This window comes from Carcharodon carcharias, chromosome 3, assembly GCF_017639515.1.
Source record: "Carcharodon carcharias isolate sCarCar2 chromosome 3, sCarCar2.pri, whole genome shotgun sequence".
NCBI classification, from domain to species: Eukaryota; Metazoa; Chordata; class Chondrichthyes; order Lamniformes; family Lamnidae; genus Carcharodon; species Carcharodon carcharias.
The window spans coordinates 227039736-227063427 of NC_054469.1; the positions used below are offsets into that span (position 1 = coordinate 227039736).

Consider the following 23692-nt stretch of genomic DNA (forward strand, 5'->3'; position numbering starts at 1 on the left):
GCACAAAATTCCAGTAATATGGGGACACTGATGTACCTAAAAATAATTTGGGACCTATCACAACTAAATAGATAATGCTGAGAACCAAGCATAGTGGCAAAATATATTTCAGTGTCAGAAGTACCATAAAAGCTACTTGATTTAGTAACATGTCTGAATTATAAATAACCGGGCTGATGGGTGGTGGAAGAGGAGGAAGTATTCCTGGATGAGCCTATAAACCACAAACCCAATGCTTTGCAAGATCATTTTGTGAATTATCACAAAGTAATAGCCATTCCATCAAGAAATGTAACAGATTTTTCGTTTGAAATAAGTGCAAAGAGTTATGTTAATCTGTTACAAAATTCAATCAGTTTGGCTGCATAATGGCTCTGATTCGTGTGGCTTGAAACATATTAAAACAAGAAAAAGTCAAGAAGTTGTGAACAGCAGAAAAGCTCACAAACAACCCATTCTGCTTTTCATTCATCAGCAACACCCATGCATGTAATGGCCAAACCTTGAAGTCTGCCCACATTATAATGTAAATCTTCATTTCATAATGTACATCTAACTCACTCCCAAATGTCCAGCTAAGCAACATTTGTTTCATAAGGTGCTTTTCCTGTTCAGTGGTAGCATGAGGTGCTTAAACCTGCTGTGAATATGAGTGGGAAAGTGTATTATAATAGGTACAGTAAAGTACATTTATTGCTCCATATTTTGTGAAAAGTATGGAAGAACTTTATGAGAAAAACTATTTTTTTTATCACAAATCTTAAATTATAACAAACCTTCTCAGGGCCCTATCTGAAATGTGATATAGTCTAAGGGAGAAGATAAACCTCAACGTAGTTAGAACTACTTTGTCTACTGTGATTGTAATAACGTAGTTCATCTGTATATCCTTGTAATCCGCAAAGTCTCAGATAAGAGTTTCCTGTAATTTTGCATCACTGGTATCAATAGCTGTGTAGCATATGCACATTGATCAGTAGAAACTGCTGCCTTACCTGTGTATTCATCTTGGTGATGCCTGTAATTTTTGCCACAGTGGTAAAAATATAAATAATGGATTATCAGAGGACTCTTATGGGGACTGTGGTGCATGAGTAATGGAAACATTGGCCGGGATTTTCCGGCTCCATCGCGAGCAGGACCCGCCAATGGCGAGGCGGTGCCCCAGCCAGAAGTCCATTGACTTGCGGCGGGACCAGAAGATCCTGGCAGCAGGCGGGTCTGGAAAATCCCGCCCATTGATGTACCCAAATATAACTTGGGACCCCACATAACTTTGTAAATTCAAATCTTGACCATCTAACATTCTTCACAGAAAAGCACAAGCTGAAGCCTCTGCCAAGTTATCATATCCCCAGAGTAACAGGTAAATATTGCGGTCTGTAATGTTACAGAAAAAACATTCCGTCCTCTTAACATCCTCAGCCAGACCTGGCAGCCCTCAACTGTAGATACCTCTTCTGTTGATGTTCTCCCATGATTTGGATTCTGTCAGTCAGTGCAGTTCATACATAATAGGGGCAATAACCTTCACTACATGAAGAGAGTACAAATCCTTTAAATGAGGGAGGGGAGTGCATGTTTTTGTGACAAAAATGTTGTATGCTTCATGCTCTGTATTCCATGCATTTTAAATAGTTGCAGTAAATGTATGATTCTGTGCCGAGTTTTATTTGACCGCGGTAATGATCAGTTCTGCAATACGCTCATTACCACTACCATACAGATTTTTGGGTTTAACAGTTTACAGCAAGTTTATTTCCCGCAATCAGAAAGGCTCATTCCCATTTCTATTAAAAAAACTCCCCCAGAGACTGAACTATATAACTGGCTGTCCATCAACCATGAGACACAAGTATTAGCACAGATGAAGATTGCTTTTCATATTGTAGTCAAGTTCGTTAAGACATCATTAAAGTCCCATTCTGCAGTGACATGCACAAGTAAGAGCCTGTGAAACAGAAATGCCATTCACCCAGTCAAGATCTCCATTACGCACACTAATGAGGCAGAGAACAGGCACAAACCCAGTCTCATTCTCCTGGGGCTTTGCACTAAATGCAGACAACACAGAGGATGGTATTAGAACTATCCTTTTTTTAAAGAAGGAGAGTGGTATATAATCCAGGTCTCTTGTGTTTTCACGAACTTCATTGTTATCGATCAAAATGCTGTTGTTTGCTTTTAGCTGTATGCTCCTAAAATGCCATACACATACAAATACTGTTGCTGATGTGTGTCATGAATGCACAATAGCTGTGTCTGAATTTCTGGTGCTTTCATCAAAACGGTCAAGGTTTTAATGGCTTAATTGTTTATAATGCTATCAATTTTTAGACTGAATAACATCATAGAATCATAAAATGGTTACTGTACAGAAGAAGGCCATTCAGCCCATCATGTCTGTGCTGACTTTTTATAAGAGCTACTCAGCTTGTCTTACTCCCCTACCTTTTCCCCACATAACCCTGCAAATTTTTTCTCTTCAAATAATTATCCAATTTCCTTTTGAAAGTCTCAATTGAGCTGCTTCCACCACATTCTCTCATGCAGTGCATTCCAGATCCTAGCTGTTCACTGTGTAAAAAAATATTTTCCTCATGTCGCCTTTGGTTCTTTCGTGAATCACCTTAAATCGATGTCCTCTGGTTTTTGACCCTTGTGCCAATGGAAACAGTTTCTCTTTATTTACTCCGTCCAGACCCCTCATGACTTTAAACACCTCTATCAAATCTCCTTTCAACCATCTCTTCTTTGATGAGAAGAGGCCCAGTTTTGCCAACCTATCCACATAACTGAAGTCTCATCTTGGGAACCATTATTCTAAGTCTTTTCTGCACCCTCTCCAATGCCAATAATCAAATGATTAATATTTTTTAAAAAGTAATCAACTAAAAGCTGTTTCCCAACTTATTGCAGCAATGTCACCACAATCTGGATAATTATTTCACAATAGTCCTGTGTCAGTACAAAAGTGGCTATCAACTAAATAAAAACCTTTAACTTAAAAACCTAAACTTGGGCTATGATTACATAGAGAACAAGAGCAAAGTTTATGTTGTAACTATGAATCACTTCTGCACTCACTGACCCAATGCTTTGAATTTTAAAATTCTTATCCTTTTGTTTAAATTCTTTCATTTCCTTGCTCCTCCTCTATATGTGATCTCCTCCAGATCTATAATCCTCTGAGAACTCTGTGTTTTTGAGCACCACCATTTTCTTCACCCCACTATACCACGCCTTCAGTTTCAAAACTCTGGCGTTCCCTCCCGAAGTAGGTCTGCCTCACCACCTTCTGGTCCTCCTCTAAGACCCTTCTAATTGCTGTTCCTTCACAGTGGCTGGATCAAAACGTTGGAACTCCTTCCCTAACACTACACCACATGCACAGCAGCGGTCCAAGAAGGCAGCTCACCACCACTTTCTCAAAGACAGTTAGGGATGGGCAATAACAATGCTAACCTTGCCAGCGACATCCACTTTCCTTGAAAGAATAAAACATAATCTGTTTGATGTCCTAATGCATCCTTGGGAACACTTGATCCAAAACAGCACAAGATGTTGGGAACCTGATGTTCAATGAGGAACCACAATGTTTGACAAAAGTTGTAAATGAGAATTTAGATGTCTACTGCTCAAGATGTTGTAAAATATTTCTGCAAATCAGGACTTATTTCCTGCCAGTTTGCTCTCTTTCTTTCCTGAATGTGTTGACTTCTTGCTGGGTCAGGTTCCATAGGTGCAGGCACCTACCAATACCATTCCCAGATAAAAACAGAATTGTGCTGGAAAAACCGAGCCAGTCTGGCAGCAACTGTAAAGAAAGAAACAGAGTTAACATTTCGAGTCCAATAGGAGTCCAGTTCCCAAGACGAGTCGTATTGAGTCAAAACGTTACCCTTGTTTCTCTCTCCTCAGATCTTGCGAGACCTGATATTTCCAGCACTTTCTGTTTTTATTTCAGACTTCCAGCATCCTCGGTATTTTGCATTTATAATACCTTTGCCAAGATGGCATTACAGTTGCGTGAGCCTCGACACCAACTGCTGCCATGTTCTTCAAAAAAAAGGTTCTCATGGTTGAGCTCAACCTTGTCTACATGTTCTCCATCCCTCCTTAATCAGGGAGCACCATGATTAAATTGTTGCATCTTTGGCACTGGGGTGATCTTGGCATAGGCTGGAGCTCAAATCGTGGACCTTTTGATCTGCATAGTTTAGCTACTGATTTGCTAAGCTGGGTAAGCCCACTGAGTCAGCAGAATCCCTTCCTTAACACAATGAAACTCGTATCGTAAATATTCTTTGAAACCTGCTAGATGTCATTCACAAGAGTATGCAGAAGAATTTCTCACTCCCAGACTTTCTTCCTGAAAATTAAGTCATCAACTGAATGAAAATACAAATTTATTTTTAAAATTCAAACTTTGTGCAAATTTGGGAAAATTCCACCCTAAGCGTGGCGGTGGGCGACTAAAATGATGTTTTACCTGCCGGCCGGGTTTTCACACCGTACCGTCCCAAACCGGCCTCATTATTTATGCACTCCCGAGAAACACCGCATTTCCATGGCGGGCGGGCTCTCATTCGCCCACCAGCCATCACCCCACTGCCGCATCATGCCGGGCGTCATGTTTAAAGTCCAGCCGCGAGCACAGCGCTCACTGCTTACAGCTCAGCATTGCTGCATGGAAACATTGGCCGGCAAAAGAGAAAAGACCGCAGCCCCCCACTTCACTTACGAGTCCCTTGAGCGACTGCTGGATGCCATGGAGGCCCCCCCAGGATGTCCTGTTCCCCCACTCTGGCCGCAGGATGGGCAGCTACGTGACCAATCCAGCTTGGGAGGCGGTGGTAGTGGTGGTCAGCACCAATGCCCTTTAGAAGAGGACAGCCACCCAGTGCCGCAAGAGGATGAATGATCTTGTCCATTCCACAAAGGCAAGTCATTCTTCTCATCAATCTCAACTCACACACTCACAAATATAAAAACAAAAAAACTGCGGATGCTGGAAATCCAAAACAAAAACAGAATTACCTGGAAAAACTCAGGTCACTGTCGTTCTGTCGAAGGGTCATGAGGACTCGAAACGTCAACTCTTTTCTTCTCCGCCGATGCTGCCAGACCTGCTGAGTTTTTCCAGGTAATTCTGCTTTTGTTTCACACACTCACAAGCCCATCACACATCCACAGGGCCCTCACTCATTGCCAGTTCAAGGGACACCACCATTCACTTTCTCACACACACCTTCATTGTCCTCATCCCATCCATGGGACCACGTCCCACCCACACAGACCAGCCATATTTATCATCTGGCCTGGCAGGCGTCATGCTTAAACTTTCTCCGTCTCTATCCATGCAGGACAAGATGGCACACAACAAGAGAGAGAGAGGTTGCAGACCGGTGGCGCAATGCCCGAAATCAAGGTCCTCACGGATTTTGAAAACAGAGTCATCCAGCCGGCCGGCGAGGATCTGGACCGTTCCTGTGCTGACAGTGAGGTCGGCGCTGCTCTACCAAGTGAGGGTCCAGCAGTGCGACATCCATCAGACAATCATGCTGTGAGTGATGTGTCTTGTCTCACAGGCCACTGTCATGCATTAATTATCTCTCCTTGCTTCCGCAGGCACATTTGCCAAAAAGCTGACAGAATCCATGACCCAGGGCCTCCAATCAAGCTCCGAAGAAAACTCTGGAGACGAATCTGGAGGCACCATCACAGCGCTCACCCACACCCTCCACCAGTGTAGAGACAAACACCTCGATGGGACCTAGCTCTAGAGTAGCTCTGGGATCACAATCGCACTGTCTGGTCGACAGCAGGCGAGGGCAGGGACTTCTCAGGTGTCCAGTAACAAAGGGCTGCTGGAGGCTAAAATGTTGCTGAGTCCGAATCAGATGACGAGCCTCTGGATGTGTCATGTCACAGTTGCTGGAGCTGCAAAAGCAAACTTGGGAACATCAGGAAGGGATGTCCGCTACACTGCTCAGATTGCAAGGTACGATGGAGGAGTCTGTCCGCCTTCAGTCTGAGGTGATAGCGCTGGCATGCCAATGCACTGAGGTCAACACTGGTAGGGTGGTGACTGCCACGGAGACCTGGGTCTAGGACTTCACTTCTGCACTGCTGCGCAGGCTCAACTCCATCGCCAATGCCATAGTTGTCCTGCACAGTGCGTACGCTGGGCAGCTCGATATCACTCCAGCTGCCCCTGCTCCTCAAGGAGTCAGCCTGGGGCTGCCAGGCACCCATAGGGAGGAAGATCAGCAGGTGCACACCCTGAGAGCATTTGGCCAATCCGGCTCCCCTCTTCCTGTGACCTCAGCAGCTCCAGCTCCACAGGCTGGGGAGGGTGCCACTGCCACACAGCGGGACCCTGAAAGCTGGCTGGGGTCCTCTGAGTATAGGCCCTCCAGAGGACACTCACCAAAGTCATCACAGACAGGGCGTCGCAGTCAGCAAGCTGCCTCCACCTCTGCTCCTGGGGGCAACAAGACGTAGTGGCAGGATTAGAAAAGTTAAGGCCAATTAGTTGCACAGCCTGGGCGCAGGTGTTAATCACTTGTACATAATGTTCACTATTGTCAATAAATTTCCAAGAATGTCTTCCTGCCAATGGCTCCTTGTTCTGATGAGCAGTGTTCTTGTCACTCAGATGTGAAACCTTTCTGCACAAGATAAAGACAGGTGTCTCAGTCCAGGTCCTCTTCCCTGTGTCTGTGCAGACTTCAGACCAAAGTGGTGGTCCGGCCTCACACTCCCTGTAAACATTATTGATGCCTGAACCTCGATGGTGCTTGTCATTGCTGCCAGAATGTCATGGGCAGGCGCCACAGAGTTCTCTCACTCTCTTGATGTGCTCTCAGCACATTTAAGGAGGGGCTGGCCCCCAACCCCTCAGCACCTGTGACCACGGATGCATTTCTGGTGGTCACATATCAGCTACACATTCAGTGGGTAAATGACTACATCCCTTGCGGCTGATGTAATCTACCTTGTGTAGCAACAGAGACCTGAGCACTACATGGGTGCAGTCAATCACACCCTGAACCCATGGGAATCCCGAGATCCGGGAGAATCCAATGGCCCTTGCATCCTGGCTGTCACAGACCCGGGCGAAATGCACCAAGTTGTGCACCCTCAAGAAGATGGCATTCTTATGGCTGCATTTGTAGGTGGAGGCTTGTGATATCCCACAGAAGTCACTTGTGGAACCCTGAAAGGAGCCACTGGCATAGAAATTGAGCACCACGGTCACTTTCACAGCAACTGGCAGTGGATGCCCTCCCATGTCCCCTTGGCACCAAGTCCTGCAGTAAGTGGCAGGTGCGAGCGACCAGGTCCCTAGACATGCACAGTCGTCGGCGACACTGGTTCTCGGTCATCCACAGGCGGTGTCTATAGACCCTGGGTGTTGCTAGACACCGACCAGCCACAGCACACTGTCACTCCTGGGCAATTTGTGCAGGAGCTTCAGCAGCCCCTTCTTCCTGAGGTTGTTGCTCCTGCCTTTACGTGGCCAGAAGCTTTAGTCGCTCTCTCCTCCATCTTCTCCGTTCTCTGTAGGCCATCAGGCCTACAGCTAGGTCACCAGCCTCCATGCTCCTGATGTGGTTCTCCTGCGACATGAGAGAGAGACGTGGTTAGCATGGGTGTACTTAGCACCTTTCCTGGCCCTGTGTGACCGCCCCTTAATGCTTCCCGGAGAGTGCTGGCCACTCCTCGGATGGCTACAGATGAGTGTGCTGCATGGCTGCCCTGTCAGCTTGCGACTTGGGGGAGACTGCTCCTCACTGGGGCTGTGAGAGCCCCCAGCAGTGACTTACATGGCCAGCATTGGCAAGAAGATTGAATAACACGTGCAGTCCAACTGCTCTGCGGTCCAGTTAAGCGGTAGTGGACTTGCAGTCTCCGCTGGGGGTCGGCGGGGTGGTAAGGTCTGGAGCTCTCTGACAATAGAGGATGAATGTTCCCACATCACAAAACAGCCAATTTATTGTACATAGGCTTGGCTTGTGTGCTAGAATTCAAACATCCTCACTAAAGTATTAGCCATTGGCTCACAGCAATGAGACAATCATTTTGCAAGCTTTACCTCTTTGTTGTAGGAATGCAACCATTTTAGAGAATGCACTTCCATTTGGAAAATTTTGAAAGCACCATTCTGTCAGATGTAACAAAACATCTCTAACTCCAGGGTTTCTGCTTCTGTAAGTGTCAATAAGTGTCACTGAAGAACAATGTGTGATTGGTCTATGGTGGACTGAGTTATGATATTCTGCAGTTAAAACTCACACATGAAGAATTGCAACTTGGATGAGGTACCAGAGGGCATACGAAACTATGCTCCAGCAAGAGTTGTTGCCTCCAGGAGTGGAGCAGGAACAGCCAAAGTTGGTGAATAAATTATGTGATTCACCACTATGTTCTTCCCTATCAACTAAAATCGGTGTTTCAATATGACTGTAACAAAATACAAATTTGCACAAACATAGTATAAAATGTAAAAAAAATGGAAGCTTTACATTAATGGTTTCTCTTTGGTGATAAGAAATGAACTATTACCACAGCATAAAGATTTAAAATTAATTTCTTTGTAGGCTTTATTTGTCAGCTCCTTCTGAGCATGTTGAGTTCTACTCTGTTATCAAAATGCAGTTTGGTCAATGCTTACAATTTCCTTTCAGTCTTTTTTTCTCTCTTTTTACAAATTTTTCTTTCCCTCTCTTTGTTTCCCTTTCCATACTTGATTTGACTCTATTTCATCCCACCTCTTTCTCAATCCTTAAATACATGGTTAAGGAGATACACAGTTTGTACCACTGTTCACCAAGGTCCTAGATGCCCCATTGTCTTCACTGCACCATTATCAGCTCACACTTCCAGCATATTATAATGCAAAGTTATCTGTAACTGAAGGGTGCAGGGAAAAATTATAACTAATAGTGTTGTAATCTTGGTAGAGATCAGTAACTTTTTTTAAAGACGTAGATGACATTCAAAATCCTGGTTATTTACTAAGAGAATGAAGCCACAAGGTTTAAAACAGAGGATTTTTTATTATACAAGAGTCAACAAAGCAAACACTAAATGCTATCTATCCTATACTCTAACATCCAAAATTAACATGAATTGAACATGGATTAACAGGCAAACTGTGGTTAAATATAAACTATAAATTGCACCTTAAATGGCAGATACAACTAAGACAGATCTTAGGAACTGATTCAGCAGTCCACTCAGATTTCAGCGATCACACTCAGTCATAAAGTAACATCTGTCATAGGGCAAATGTTAGAAGCTATTATTAAAGATGTTATAGCAGGGCACTTAGAAAACTTCAAGGCAATCAGGCAGAGTTAACATGGTTTTGTAAAAGGGAAATCATGTTTAACCAATTTATTGGAGTTCTTTGAAAGAATCACATGTGCTGTGGATAAAGAGAAACCAGTGGATGTACTGTACTTAGATTTCCAGGAGGCATCTGATAAAGTGCCACATCAAAGGTTATTGCAGAAAATAAAAGCTCATGGTGTGGGGGTAACATATTGGCACGGACAGAAAATTAGGTAGCTAACAGGAAGCAGAGAGTTGGCATAAATGGGTCTTTTTTTGGTTGGCAGGATGTGGCAAGTGGTACAACACAGGGATCAGTGCTGGGCCTCAAATTTTTACAATTTATATAAATGACATGGATGAAGGAAATGAAGGAATGGTTGCTAAATTTGCTGATGACATAAAGATAGGTTGGAAAGTAAATTGTCAAGATGACGTAAGGAGGCTACAAAGTGACATAGGTAGGTTGAGTGGACAAAGATCTGGCAAATGGAGTATAATGTGGGCAAATGTGAAATTGTCTATTTTGGCAGGAAGAATATAAAAGAAGCTTATTATCTAAATGATAAGAGATTGCAGAGCTCTGAGATTCAGAGGGATCTAGGTGCCCTAGCGCATGAATCACAAAAGGCTAGTATGAAGGTACAGCACTAATTAGGAAAGCTAATAGAATGTTATCATTTATTGTGAGCAGAATTGATTATAAAAGTTGGGAGGTTATGCTCAGTTGTACATGGCATTGGTGAAACGACATCTGGAGCATTGTGTACAGGACTGGTCTCTTTATTTAAAGAAAGATGTAAATGCATTAGAAGCAGTTGAGAGAAGGTTTACTAGACTAATACCAGGAATGTGTTGGTTGTATTATGAGGAAAGGCTGGACAGGTTAGGCTTGTACCCACTTGAATTTAGAAGATTAAGAGGTGACTTAATTGAAACCTTTAAGAACCTGAGGGGTCTTGACTGGCTGGAGGTGGAGGGGATATTTCCTCTTGTGGAAGAACCTAGAACTAGAGGTCATTGTTTAAAAATAAGGGGTCGCTCATTTAAGACAGAGACGAGGAGAAATTTTTCTCTGAGGGTTGTGAGGTTTTGGAACTCTCTTCCTCAAAAGGCAGTGGAAACAGAGTCTTTGAATATTTTTAAGGCAGAGCTAGATAGATTATTGATTAACAAGGAGGTGAAAGGTTAATGGGGGTAGGCAGAAGCGTGGGATTGGGATTACATTCAGATCAGCCATTATCTTATTGAATGGCGGAGTAGGCTCAAGGGGCCAAGTGGCCTACTCCTGCTCCTAATTTGTATGCTTGTACATAGTCTTTCAAACTCTGTCTTCCTCACAAGGAATTTCTGCCCCTCTCTTTCTGATCCCCCACCGGCAGCACACAACCATGGGCGCAGACTTCACCACAAATGGCATTCGTCTGCAGAACCTGTTCAACTTGGTCTGGATGGTATAGATCCACCACTGTTATCTTTAAGTAACTGAAACAGTTGCAGCAACTTATTTGCTTAGATGCAGCTTCTGGATCTAGTCTTTTCCTCTCAGGTCTTCTTCAGCTTGCCTGTTCTGCTCCAGTGGACTCAACAACTGCTACTGCCCAACTTGGGCTGATGTGCCCTTTTATATCTTTCAACAAGATTTAGTTTTGATTTCCCAACCTCAACTTGTTTTTGATTTCCTCAGAAACTGGAAAATTCAATTTCATTTTTATGTTTGCCTTTTCTGCTTCCCTTTCAGTTTCATTTTCAGTTCAGCTTCTATTTTGAATAAGGTTTGCCACAAAATCATACAAATTAAATTTAAAAATATAGATTTCCTCAAACTAGGGCATGTCATGAGATGCCCCGTTTCAGCAAGATCTAGCCCATTATGTTATACTTGCTGCTTCATTCATGGTAAAACAATCCATCGTTCTTATAACCCTGTCTGAAAAAGATCCTTCGAACTTTGCCTTTAGTCTTCTAGTAATAATCTTCAGCCTATACACATTTGTTACCGATTAGAAAGATTCTTTTATCTTGCACTCAAAATCTTGAATAATTTCAGAAACATATGTTAAATATTGGATAATTCCACAAGCCAGGCCAAAAGTAGTTGTACAATGATAGTGTTTTTTGTGGGCTAACAAAAGAGGAGTGGAATATACTTAAGGACTAAAAAATGGGAAAAATAACTTTGATACTTGGTACTCACCAAAATGACCTGGAAAAGAATAGGCACAACCTGGCTTTCTTCAATTAATCTGGAAATGCAAGTTATTGGCATCAAATTAGTTACAACATGCATGTTTTCATCTTCATTAAAAGGTGCAATACTATTCTTGCTACTGATATATAAGTGAATGATTCAGTGTGAATGGATATGCTACCAAGATCGATAGATTAGTGATCCTCAACACTGACCCTTGACTAATGCAGCTTGTAATTGATCCACCATATACCTAATAAATGTGAGCAATGTCAGAGTTGACTGGAAATGCCTGTCTTATTGATAAAAGCTAGAAACTCAAAAAATGCATGAATACTTTACAAGGGATGGGAGCAAACAATAACAGAATGAGGAAAAGGTCATAAATTGTAAATTAGGTAAAAATCTACATGCTGGACTTCGTAGCCCTTTTACAAAAAGGGTGCAGATGTTAAACCAACAGGAGATTTGCAACAAACTTCATTTACCAACCTGATAAAAAAAAGTGTTTTTTATTGCTGTTGTGAGACCTTGCTGTGCATACGTTGGACCACAAAGCAATACTGCCTATACTTCCAAAGAAATTTATTGGCTTCAAAATTCTTTGAGATGCCCAGAATTTGTGAAAAGTGCTGCATGATTGCAAGTACTTTCTTTTTGCAACCATCTTCAGCCAGAAGTGCCGGTGGATGATCCATCACGGCCTCCTCCAGAGGTCCCCAGCATCACAGGTGCCAGTCTTAAGACAATTTGATTTACTCCACGTGATATCAAGAAAGGACTGAAGACACTGGATACTGCAAAGGCTATGGGCTCTGACAACATTCCAGTAATATTACTGAAAACTTGTGCTCCAGATCTAGACATGCCCCTAGTCAAGCTGTTTCTGTACAGCTACAATACTGGCATCTACCCAGCGATGTGGAAAATTGCCCAGGTATGTCCTGTCCACAAAATGCAGAACAAATCCTACCCAGCCAATTACTGCCCCATTAGTCTATTCTCGATCATCAGCAAATTGATGGAAGGCGTCACCGACAGTGCTATCAAGCAAAACTTACTCGGCATTAACAGCTGACTGATGCTCAGTGTAGTTTCCACTAGGCGACTTGGTTCCTGATCTCATTATGGCCTTGGACAAAAGAGCTGAACTCAAGAGGTGATGTGGGAGTGATTGCCCTTGACATCAAGTCAGCATTTGACCCAAGTATGACATCAAGGAGCAAAACTGGAGTCAAAGGGAATCAGGGGGAAAACCTTCCAATGGTTGGAGTTATACCTAGCACAAAGAAAGATGGCTGTGGTTGTTGCATGTCAGTCATCTCAGCTCCAGGACATCACTGTAGGAGTTCCTCAGGATAGTGTCCTTGGCCCAACCATCTTCAACTGCTTCCTCAATGACCTTCCTTCTATCATAAGGTCAGAAGTGGGGATGTTCGCTGATGATCGCACAAGCACAGCACCATTCGTGACTTCTCAGATACTGAAGCACTGTCTGTCTGGATGCAGCATGACCTGGACAACAGTCAGGCTTTGGCTGATAAGTGGCAAGTTACATTCATGCCAGACAAGTGCCAGGCAATAACCATCTCCAACAATAGATAATACAACCATCGCCCCTTGACATTCAATGGCATTATCGTCGCTGAATCCCCCAATATCAACATCCCATGGATTACCATTGACCAGAAACTGAACTGGACTAGCCATATAAATACTGTAGCTACCAGAGCAGGTCAGAGGCTGGGGGCAGAATTTTACAAGTAGGCAAGCGGGGGTGGGGCTCGCTCACTGATGCGCAAAATGACTCGCAGTGACGTCGGGAGGAACTCCCGACATCACTGCACCCAATTTAAATCAGCTGCGCACCCACCAACCTGTCAATGGCCATTTGAGGCCATTGACAGGGTCAATTAAGTAATTAAAGGACCTGCCCGTCAACCATAAGGTTGGCAGGCAGGCCTGGTGTCCCAGCGGGAACTATAATAAACATGAAACCTCATCCATGGGCGAGATGAGGTTTCATGTAGGCTTTAAAAAATTTAAATAAAGGTTTTGTGAAAATTATGGACATGTTCCAACTCGTGTGACATTGTCACATGAGGGGACATGTAAGGGAAATTTTATTTTTCTATTTTTTCACATTTACAGCCGATCTCCCTGAGACTGCACTTAGCCTCAGGGAGATGACTGCGCTCTTTTATGTGCATGTGCGAAAGAGCGCACTCTCGATTTTGGGACCTCCCCCCGCCTGCACAGGGAGTACATAGCGCTTCTGTACGGACGTCACACTGGGCGGGCCTTAATTGGCCTGCCCACGTTAAATGGCGGTGCACCTCTGATCGGAGGCGCCGATCAGAAGCATGCCTGTACGCGCTCGCCCATCAACCTCCCACCCGACGGGGGTAAAATTCAGCTCTGAGAATTCTGCAGCAATTAACTCACCTCTGGACTCCCAAAACATGTCCACCATCTACAAGGCACTCATCAGGAGTGTGATGGAATTGTCTCCACTGGCTTGGATGCTTACAGCTCCAACAACACTCAAAAAGTTCAACACCATCCAGGCATGGCAAAGCAGCCTGCTTAATTGGTACCCCATCCACACCCTTCAGCATTCATTCTCTCCACCACCAAGGCACAGTGTATACAATCTATCAGATGGTCTGCAGCAATTCATTAAGGGTCCTTCGACAGCACTATCTACAACCAAGAAGGACAGGGGCAGCAGATACATGGGAACACCATCACCTGAAAACTTCCCTCCAAGCCACACACCATCCTGACTTGCAACTATATCGCCGTTCCTTCACTGTCACTGGGTCAAAATTCTGGGACTCCCTTCAAACAGCACTGTGGGTGTACCTACACCACATGGACTGCAGCATTTCAAGAAGGCAGCTAACGACCACCAACTTCTCCAGGGCAATTAGGGATGGGTAATAAATACCAGCCTTGCCAGTGACGCCACATCCCATGAAAGAATAAAAAAAAAGTAGAATTTTGAAAGGTCCAATTCTCCAACCATTCTTAGCAACCTGCAACATACGACATTCACATAGGGAGATGACAAAAACCCTCTATTTAAAGAGTGGTAAGACATAATTGCACTCACTGAGTATTCAGATTCCAAATAACCTAGTTTTTATTTTTTTTAATGAGTTAATTATCGCCCATCTTTTCCTGAAGATACTGACTCATTTGGGGTCACTGGCCATGATCCAGTTCTCCCTTCATCTGGCTATTTCACAAGTGCTAGCACAGACAGTGAATGTTCACTTGTGGCATTTTTAGCAGGGGTTATGGGATGTTTGGCAGGAGAGGGAACCTCAATAAGGTTTTAACTCTTTAGCCTGGAAACAGTGGAAGAAAGGGGAGAGAGACAGAGAGAGAGAGAAAGAAACAGAGAGAAAGCCTTGCTTTCGGGACCTCAGGACACCTGAAGCATTTTACAGCCAATTAAGTACATGTTTGAAGTGCAGCCACAGATGTGATGTAGGAAACATGGTAAACAATTCACGCACAGCAAGCTCCCACAAACAGCAATGCGATAATGACCGATCTGCTTTCATGATGCGGGTTGAGGGGATAAACATTGGCCTGGACACTGGATGAACTTTCCCACTCTTCTTTGAATAATCATGGAATCCTTTCAGTGTACCATTTCTGCAAGGCTGCAATTGTTAATTCAGCACAGTCCAGGAGTCAAGTAACTGATCATTTTCATTATAGTGTAATATCTTAATTTAAAAAAAATACAAAATTATTTGTAAAATTGCTCGCTGATTGTTAGGAAACACAATCTCAGTGAAAGGAAGGTATCATTTCACAATAATAACCCATGCTGTGAATCTTAGATGGGGTTCAGTTTCAAAACTAGGCTAGATGCATGATCCTTTCAAACACCTAAGATAGAATATACAAAATTCATTTGATGCATAAAAAGGCACTCATTGTCGGATCTAAAGCTCTCTAAGACATATCCCTTGTGATAAGCTTCAAGTTACAAAGTATATTATCTTTAGAAACAGACTGGATTAGCACAAGCCAGGTGTAAACTTATTTCATCACTTTTTCTCCATGGTCTTAACAGTCATAGTGGCATTTTGTCAAAACGAAAAATTCCTGAGCTTCAGCACTCTCTGCTTACTTAATTCCCTTTTTTTTGGCACTTCCATTTCTCATTATTTGCTGATTTGAGTTCAACCAAGAAATGTATTTCTAGAAATAAACTTCCATTTTAACTTTTAATATTTCATTCTAGAAAGCTACAACCTGTAGTTTTATTTCTTAAGATATTATTTCTTAAATTATTATGCTTTTGTTTTTACATCACTTAGAATGATTGGTCACTTCAGAGGGCTTTAAAATTCAGCTGTATATTGTGGGACTGGAGTCACATTTAGGGATGAAATCCCTTCTTTGAAATACATCCGTACACTCTTTTGCGGTCAAATTTTTTGACTGGCACACCACAAATTACCAGATTAATTTAATTCCATTTCACAATTTATCATGGTGGGATTTGCACTCCTACCTCAGGGTTACTAATCCTGTACCTATCATGTAGCCATGTTGAAAATGCAAATACTATTGAATTGTAGCAATGCTGCTGATGTCTTAAGAGTGTAAAGTAATGAAGTGGTGGTGAGAGCTCAGAGGAAGTTTCCTTTGTTGGAGAATCCCTATACTTTGGGCATGCAGTAGAATATTACAGCTTTCCAATCAAACAAGGTTTTTTAAAGGCCCCCCCAAATCTCAATAAATTATCTAATGTTATTTTTGGACAGTTTGGCCAGCCCGTTTAGTTTCATCACCTATGCTGCAGTTGTTGCAAATTAGAAACCGAGACATTGTTGATAGTGTACTATCCCAAGAGAAACAAATTCTCATTGCTAGACCCAATCAACAAGGTGTGCTTATATAGCTCTTTTTAACATAGAAACTACTGAATTCAACTACTGTTGAATATGATTGACAATTACTAGCCAATCCTCTGACTCTCTTTAGCTGACCGTAGGCGGCCATGCTTTCCATTACCTAGTTACTTTGTAACTTGAAGCTTATCACAAGGGATATGTCTTAGAGAGCTTTAGATCTAACAATGAGTGCTTTTTTATGCATCAAATTAATTTTGTATATTCTATATTAGGTGTTTGAAAGGATCATGCATCTAGCCTAGTTTTAAAACTGAACCCCATCTAAGATTCACAGCATGGGTTATTATTGTGAAATGATACCTTTCTTTCACTGAGATAGGACCCATACTCTGGAACTCCTCCACTGCCCCCCAACTCCCCCACCAACACCCATTCTCCACTGTCTCTGCATCCCTCTAATCTTGCAAGACAGTCCTTAAAATCCATCTCTATGTCTTTCACCAATTTTTTGTTCAACATTTCTAATCTCTCTCACTCTCAGCGCCTATCTTTTCTCCCCTTGCCCCTATGAAGTGCCTTGGGACATAGTTTTCTATGTTAAAAAGAGCTATATAAGCACACCTTGTTGATTGGGTCTAGCAATGAGAATTTGTTTCTCTTGGGATAGTACACTATCAACAATGTCTCGGTTTCTAATTTGCAACAACTGCAGCATAGGTGATGAAACTAAGCGGGCTGGCCAAACTGTCCAAAAATAACATTAGATAATTTATTGAGATTTGGGGGGGCCTTTAAAAAACCTTGTTTGATTGGAAAGCTGTAATATTCTACTGCATGCCCAAAGTATAGGGATTCTCCAACAAAGGAAACTTCCTCTGAGCTCTCACCACCACTTCATTACTTTACACTCTTAAGACATCAGCAGCATTGCTACAATCTACAGTTTGACCTCTGCTATACACACATACAACATAGCAATGTTGCTGATGTTATGATGGAAAAGAAATAAAAAGTTTGCAATTAAATAGCACCGATCACATTCTCAAAAGTGGCAGATGAGCTGTACTCAGTGACGTCCCACAAAATAAATGGCCTGTACTGGTGGTGTTGGTTGAAGGATCAATGTTGAGCAAAAGAACAAGATAAGTCTCCCTGCTGCTTTACTTCAAATGGTGTCATGTGATCTTTCACATTCACCTCAGCTGCCAGACATTGCCTTGGTTTAAAGTCTAATCTGAAAAACAGGAGCTCCAACACTTGCATTCCTCAGTCCTGGATTATGCCCTCAAGTCCCTTGAGTGCTTTAAAAAAAAAGTTATTTTCATGGGATGTGGGCGTCGTTGGCTCAATATTTATTGCCCATCCTTAATTGCCCTTGAGAAGCTGGCGGTGAGCTGCCTTCAAGCGCTGCAGTCCATGTGGTGTAGGCATTCCCACAGTGCAGTTAGGAAGGGAGCTAGGACCCAATGATAATGAAGGAACGATAATATAGTTCCAAGTTACAACAGTGTGTGGCTTGGAAGGCAACTTCCAGGTGATGGTGTTCTCATGGATCTGCTGCCCTTGTCCTGAGAGGTGGTAGAGGTCATCGGTTTGGAAGGGGCTGTTGAAGGAGCCTTGGTGATTTGCTGCAGTCCATCTTGTAGATGGTACATACTCCTGCTGTTGTGTGCTGGTGGTGGAGAGATTGAATGTTTAAGTTGGTGGATGGGGTGCCAATCAAGTGGGCAGCTTTGTCCTGGATGATGTCGAACTTCTTGAGTGTCGTTGGAGCTGCTCTCATCCAGGCAAGTCACATGCCTCACTTGTGCCTTGTAGATGGCGGACGGGTTTTGCGGAGTCAGGAGGTGAGTTACTCACTGAAGAAATCCCAGCCTCAGGCATGCTCTTGTAGCCACAGTGGTTATATGGCTGGTCCAGTTCAGTTTCTGGTCAATGATAACCCCCAGGATATTGACAGTGGGCAATTCAGCTATCATCAAGGCAAAACAGTACGCAACAGGTAAATGAAGAATCAGCTCACCAGCAGAAGCATGTGATTAATGTATTCACTTGCATCATTGCATCATCATTTCAACAGCTATGGCTCCTCTCATCTCTACTATATTTAACATAGCTCTGACGACCTTAAATTTCTGTAGTTGCAGAACTATGTTGGGCCATTAAAAAATAAAATTGTGGAGTAAAGGTTTGACCTCCATTTCTCTTCGAGTTATCACCTTCTGCACCAAACTATGTGGACACAGGGCATTAACAAAACAATGTACATCTATGTAAAAAGGCCTGTTCATCCATGGACTGTAGGTGCATGCACAGATCAGTCTAACAAAAATGCAGGAACTGAAAACTCAGCTTTTTCAGTTTAGTTTTCAATTCTCTAAAGGTACCACTAAATGAGACTATCAACAGATTAAAAACAATTGGCAAAAGAAGCAGAAGTGACACAAGGAAAACAGCATGTTGTTGTGATCTGGAATGCTCTGCCTGAAAGGATGATTGAAGCAGATTCAATAGTAACTTTCAAGAAGGAATTGGATAAATAGTTGAAGGGGAAAACAAACAGGGCTATGAGAAATAACCAAGGGAGTCAAAATAATTGGATAGCTCTATTAAAGAGCTAACACAGACAAGATAGCCAGAATGGCCTCATTCTGCGCTGAATCTTTCTATGATTGGATTCAAAGTTGGAAATGTGATCACCCTAATTTTATAATTCAGGTGCTCCCTAGTGACTGGTTCAGCAGCTGATTGGTGGATCTGAATGTCCACTTAGTTGTGAAAAGCACCGAGTCTAGTGACACCAGAAAAGTGAGAAAACAGAGATGCAGTTAAATTAAAGAAAGCACATGTCCATGTATAGTAGAAATCATTGGGAATTGGCCAAACCAGAAGTTTATATTGGTTAGAATGTTGGGTTTCCAATTTTTTTAAACATTTGCTATCTAAAATTATGCAAGCGTAGTGATCAGTAGGGCTACAAAAAGAGCTTAATATTCCTCATGTGTCATTATGGCACAGAAGGAGGCCATTTTACCCCTCAAGTCCATGCAGGCTCCCTGTAGAGGAATCCAGTCAGTTCCTCTCCCCCAATCTAGCCCCCTAGCCCTGCATATGTATTTCCCTCAAGTGCCCATCCAGTTTCCTTTTAAAATCATTGATCATCTCCACTTCCAGTACCCTCGTAGGCAATGAGTTCCAGGTCATTCCCACTTACTGTGTAACTGCTTGGTGAAACTCAGGCATCAGTGGTACTCAAAACACAGCTGGATGCAAACTTGGGAACATTATACTGTTTGAACAAGGGATTCAGTGGGATGAATGGTCTTTTTCATCCCTTACTTTTCTTGTGTTCTTCTGGGTTACATTGCATTTAAAATCATAAAGCTGTCAATTGATCCAAAGGCAATAAAAAAAAAGCTGGTCCATCAAAGTTACACTAAACCATCAGCTTGTGGAGAAGCATATATTCTGCCTTAGATTTTTATTCATTCACAAGATAAAACATTTGCAGTTTCTATATCTGCTTTTCCAAAGAAAGTGCTATTGTTGTAACCGAAAAATTTGACATTTCAAAATCTCCCTTTTTATTTTCCCAGGCGGTTAAGGTACTATTAAGTAATCAAAACATTCACATGCTTCTCTCTTCCATATGATCTTTAAGATATTTTAAACTGAGGTAGTCAAAATATCGCACCTAATATATCAGGCAATTTCTTGAGGGAGAGTAATGTAGATCATGCATTACCATACATCAAAATAATTGAAAAATATTTAAAATCAAACAAGCTTGGAAATGCTTTTATATTTGAATCTCTGATACTTTTGCCAAGTATAAACATCATATAAAACACAACACACTCAAAGACTTGCCATTACTAAATGGGGAAATTTTGTGAAATTAGTGTTCTTACCAGCAACATACCTTCAGCGTTGCAGTGTATGATTTGGTTGTTAAATGTCACAGTGAAGGCCGGACTCTGTGCCTGACTCATGCTCTATTTAAGTTACAGTGAATCCTCTGGAGGCAACCGTACTTATGGAGGCATAGCTATAACAGAAATGAGGTGGCAAATACATATCCTGCAGCACAGAACACCATTGAACAAGGTGGACTTAACAGTGCCAGGGGCCAGGAAGGAGGCACTGATGTTGATCCCTGTTTTATTCAGTGCATGGGCAGCTTCGGGAAGTAGCCCAAAGACAGGGTTTCTAAGTGGCGAACACAACAACCATGCAATGTTGCATGTACATAATCATGTATGCGCAACTGCTTTAAAGTCCCACGTGCACACTTGTCAAACGTTGCAAGCAGTGATCCACGTTTTCCCAAAGTATAAATCTAACAAATTCGTAATACCAGCAGTCTTATCACATAAATGGGGTTTTCGGTTAGCTTTAGAATGGCCACTTATACACATTATGAAGCGCATGGTTCAATGGCTACTAAAGAATGGCATCAAGTTATTAGGTGCCCTTTTTTGGTCAGCAAGACCACAGTTCCATGGGCTAAATGGCCTCCTTCTGTTATATGATTCTGTAAAGTCACATGTTAGAGTTCAATGCCATAGAACACAAAACTTGAAAGGTGCTTATTTCTGTTAAGCCACCATAATGGGAGTGAAAAATAAAATATTTATTTTAATCAGGAGCTCTTCATTAATCCATAATTCTGACTGTATAAGATTGAAAACTATTTCGCACCCATAACAGCACATCCAGAGACACATAACTGAGAGTTCACCCTCATTCTGAGTTTTATTTCTTTCCCAGATTAATTTTGCATCTATTTCTTCGGTGGCCAAAACCTTTTGTCTACTTCACCCCAATTTTGACTTCTGCTGGGACAAAATTAAAAAGCCAAAAACAAAAATCTCAAAAATGCAAACTGAAACTCTTGAAAAATAAACAAAGACTGATCACGAATCATCAGCCCTTGTAAATGGGCTATTGACAGTATACAGCTCAATAGCAAATACAATGCACAAATCTGTCAGCTCGAAGTAAAGAACAGTGATTTACCTTATAGTAACAGATGCGCCTCAATTATGTAGAATTGACTTCATACACTGGCAGTAGACCAGTTTGTCTTTTTCACAAGATGCAACAAGATATCACAAATTGAAGAATACCAAGAGCTCTGGAATGTGCAGCATACGTGATAAATGACTCACCAGCTCATTCCATTCATAGCACAAGGCATTTCAGTCATCTGCTGAATTTAACAGTAACTCACTGCAGTGCAGGGTGCCCAGCTGAAAGAAACAGCTGTAAGTGCATTCTTTTTGTGAACTTCAGAAAATAGGGAGGCAGAAGAAAGCATGGAATTTGAAATAAGTTTGGTTGAGTTTCTTACAAATACTCTGCTGCAACTAGTTTACCAAGAGCTATGCACAGATCAGAATATCTGATTAATCAGGAAGTAAGGGGAATGGTTAGACGAGAATTTTATCCTTGGATCAGTCAAATGTTTATCTGGAGTTGACTGTACATTCGAGGGTAAATCGTGAGGATTTAAAGGGCATCTCCCTGGAAACAGCATCTCTGATGGTTGCACATTCAAGCTGAGAAATGAATGCTGTGTTCCATAGAAGAGGTATATGCCTTATCTTGCATGCGCTTATAACTTCATGGTCATTGAAGCTGCCTCTCCTCACACTTTGTGGATTAATTGCACACTATTCCTGAAAGAAACAGTGTTCCTATAATAATGTTATTGGTGACAGGGTTCTGTTACGGACAGGGTTGGGAGTAAACTGAAACCCTTATGCCCTTTCCCTAACTGCCCGCAATCAGTGTGATCTTTGGAGAAGAAGATGTGTGTGTTTTTTAGGTCCCAGAGTGTGTGATCAATATAAATAACAGCAGCAAGCTTTTGCCAATTTAAATAAAGAGGATTACTTATTCACGCATTCACCCTAAAACTGTAAACCTTTCATCAATCACTCAGCCCTCAAACACACACATGTGCGAGGAAAAAATACAGCTAGAGAGAATAGTGTACTTATACAAGTTGTAAAGAAAAGAATAGTTCATAGTTCATGTGTCTGGCTCCTTGTAGGAGAGCAGTCATTGTGGGCCTGGTAAAGAAAGGAGTCTTCTTCATTCTTGAATTATAGTTTAGATGGGTTCAAATAGCTGAAGTTGGGTATCAGGATTATTGCAGGCTTCTCTTGAAAAGATAAATGTTCAGCAGGTCACAAAGCCAAGCACTTTGTGCAATTTCTTTACAGGTAGACTTGGATTTAGGAATCAGGCTGGGGGCTTTTTAAGATTTTACAACTTTCAGATTCTTAAAGACAAAGATGATACAGCTTTTGTCTGCAGCTGCTATTTCTTGCAAAGTTCTCTGCAGACCTCCCATGTCTTTTTGCATCTTTAGATAAAAACTCACTATCCCCAGACAGTTTTGGTCACATGACCAATACTGGTATTGTCCAACCAGAATGGTTTGGGAGTTCAAAGCCATTGCTTTACAATGGAGATAGATTGTATCTCCCCCCTTGCGGATGAGTTTTCTGCAGCTCTCTTTTTGCTGAATTGCAAATTGGAGACTAAACCTAGAAGTCCATTGATTCTGAGTTTGTAGTGAACTTCAAACGATGCTACAGAGGGAGGCTGACTGGATATGTTAAAAGGGGAATCCCCCACTCAGGGTGATTCAATTAGGAACTTTCAAGAAGCTTGATGTAGTCCTCGTTGAATTTGCCATCAGGAGGTGAGCTCACCTCAGAATTCCCAATCTCTGATCTGTTCTTATAGCCACAGTATTTATATGGCTAGTCCAGTTTGGCAGAGCAGCAAACGCATGGAAACACCACTACCTACAAGTTCCCCTCCAAGCCATGCACCATCATGACTTGTAACTATATTGCCGTTCCTTCACTGTTGCTGAATCAAAATCCGAGAACTCCCTTCCTAACAGCATTGTGGGAGTACCTGCACCAGATGGACTGCAGTGGTTCAGGAAGGTGGCTCACCATCACCTTCCCAAGGGTAATTAAGGACGGGCAACAAATGTTGGCCTTGCCTGTGATGCCCGCATCCCGTTAAATAATAAAAGAAAAGTTTAACCTCGGTGGTGGGAAAACTTTTACAAATGAAAATCTAGAATAAAATTATCACTTGGATAAATGTGGATTAATTAAGAAAAGCCAGCGTGGATTTAAAGGCAAATAGTGTTTAATTAACTTGCTAGAGTATTTTGATGAGGTGACAGAAAGGGTTGACAAGGGTAATGCAGTTGATATGTTGTGCATGGACTTCCAAAGACATTTGATAA

General features: G+C 42.2%; 1 protein-coding gene across 4 annotated transcripts in view; it reads right to left on the reverse strand.

Moving 5' to 3' along the window:
- The window catches only part of ulk4 (unc-51 like kinase 4), a 425974-nt gene that overhangs the window by 141863 nt on the left and 260419 nt on the right, over window positions 1-23692 (reverse strand). For all 4 annotated transcript variants that reach the window (XM_041184964.1, XM_041184966.1, XM_041184965.1 and 1 more), the window contains exon 31: window positions 11540-11588. In XM_041184964.1, the coding sequence (XP_041040898.1) occupies window positions 11540-11588 (49 nt within the window). The remainder of the gene's footprint in view (window positions 1-11539; window positions 11589-23692) is intronic.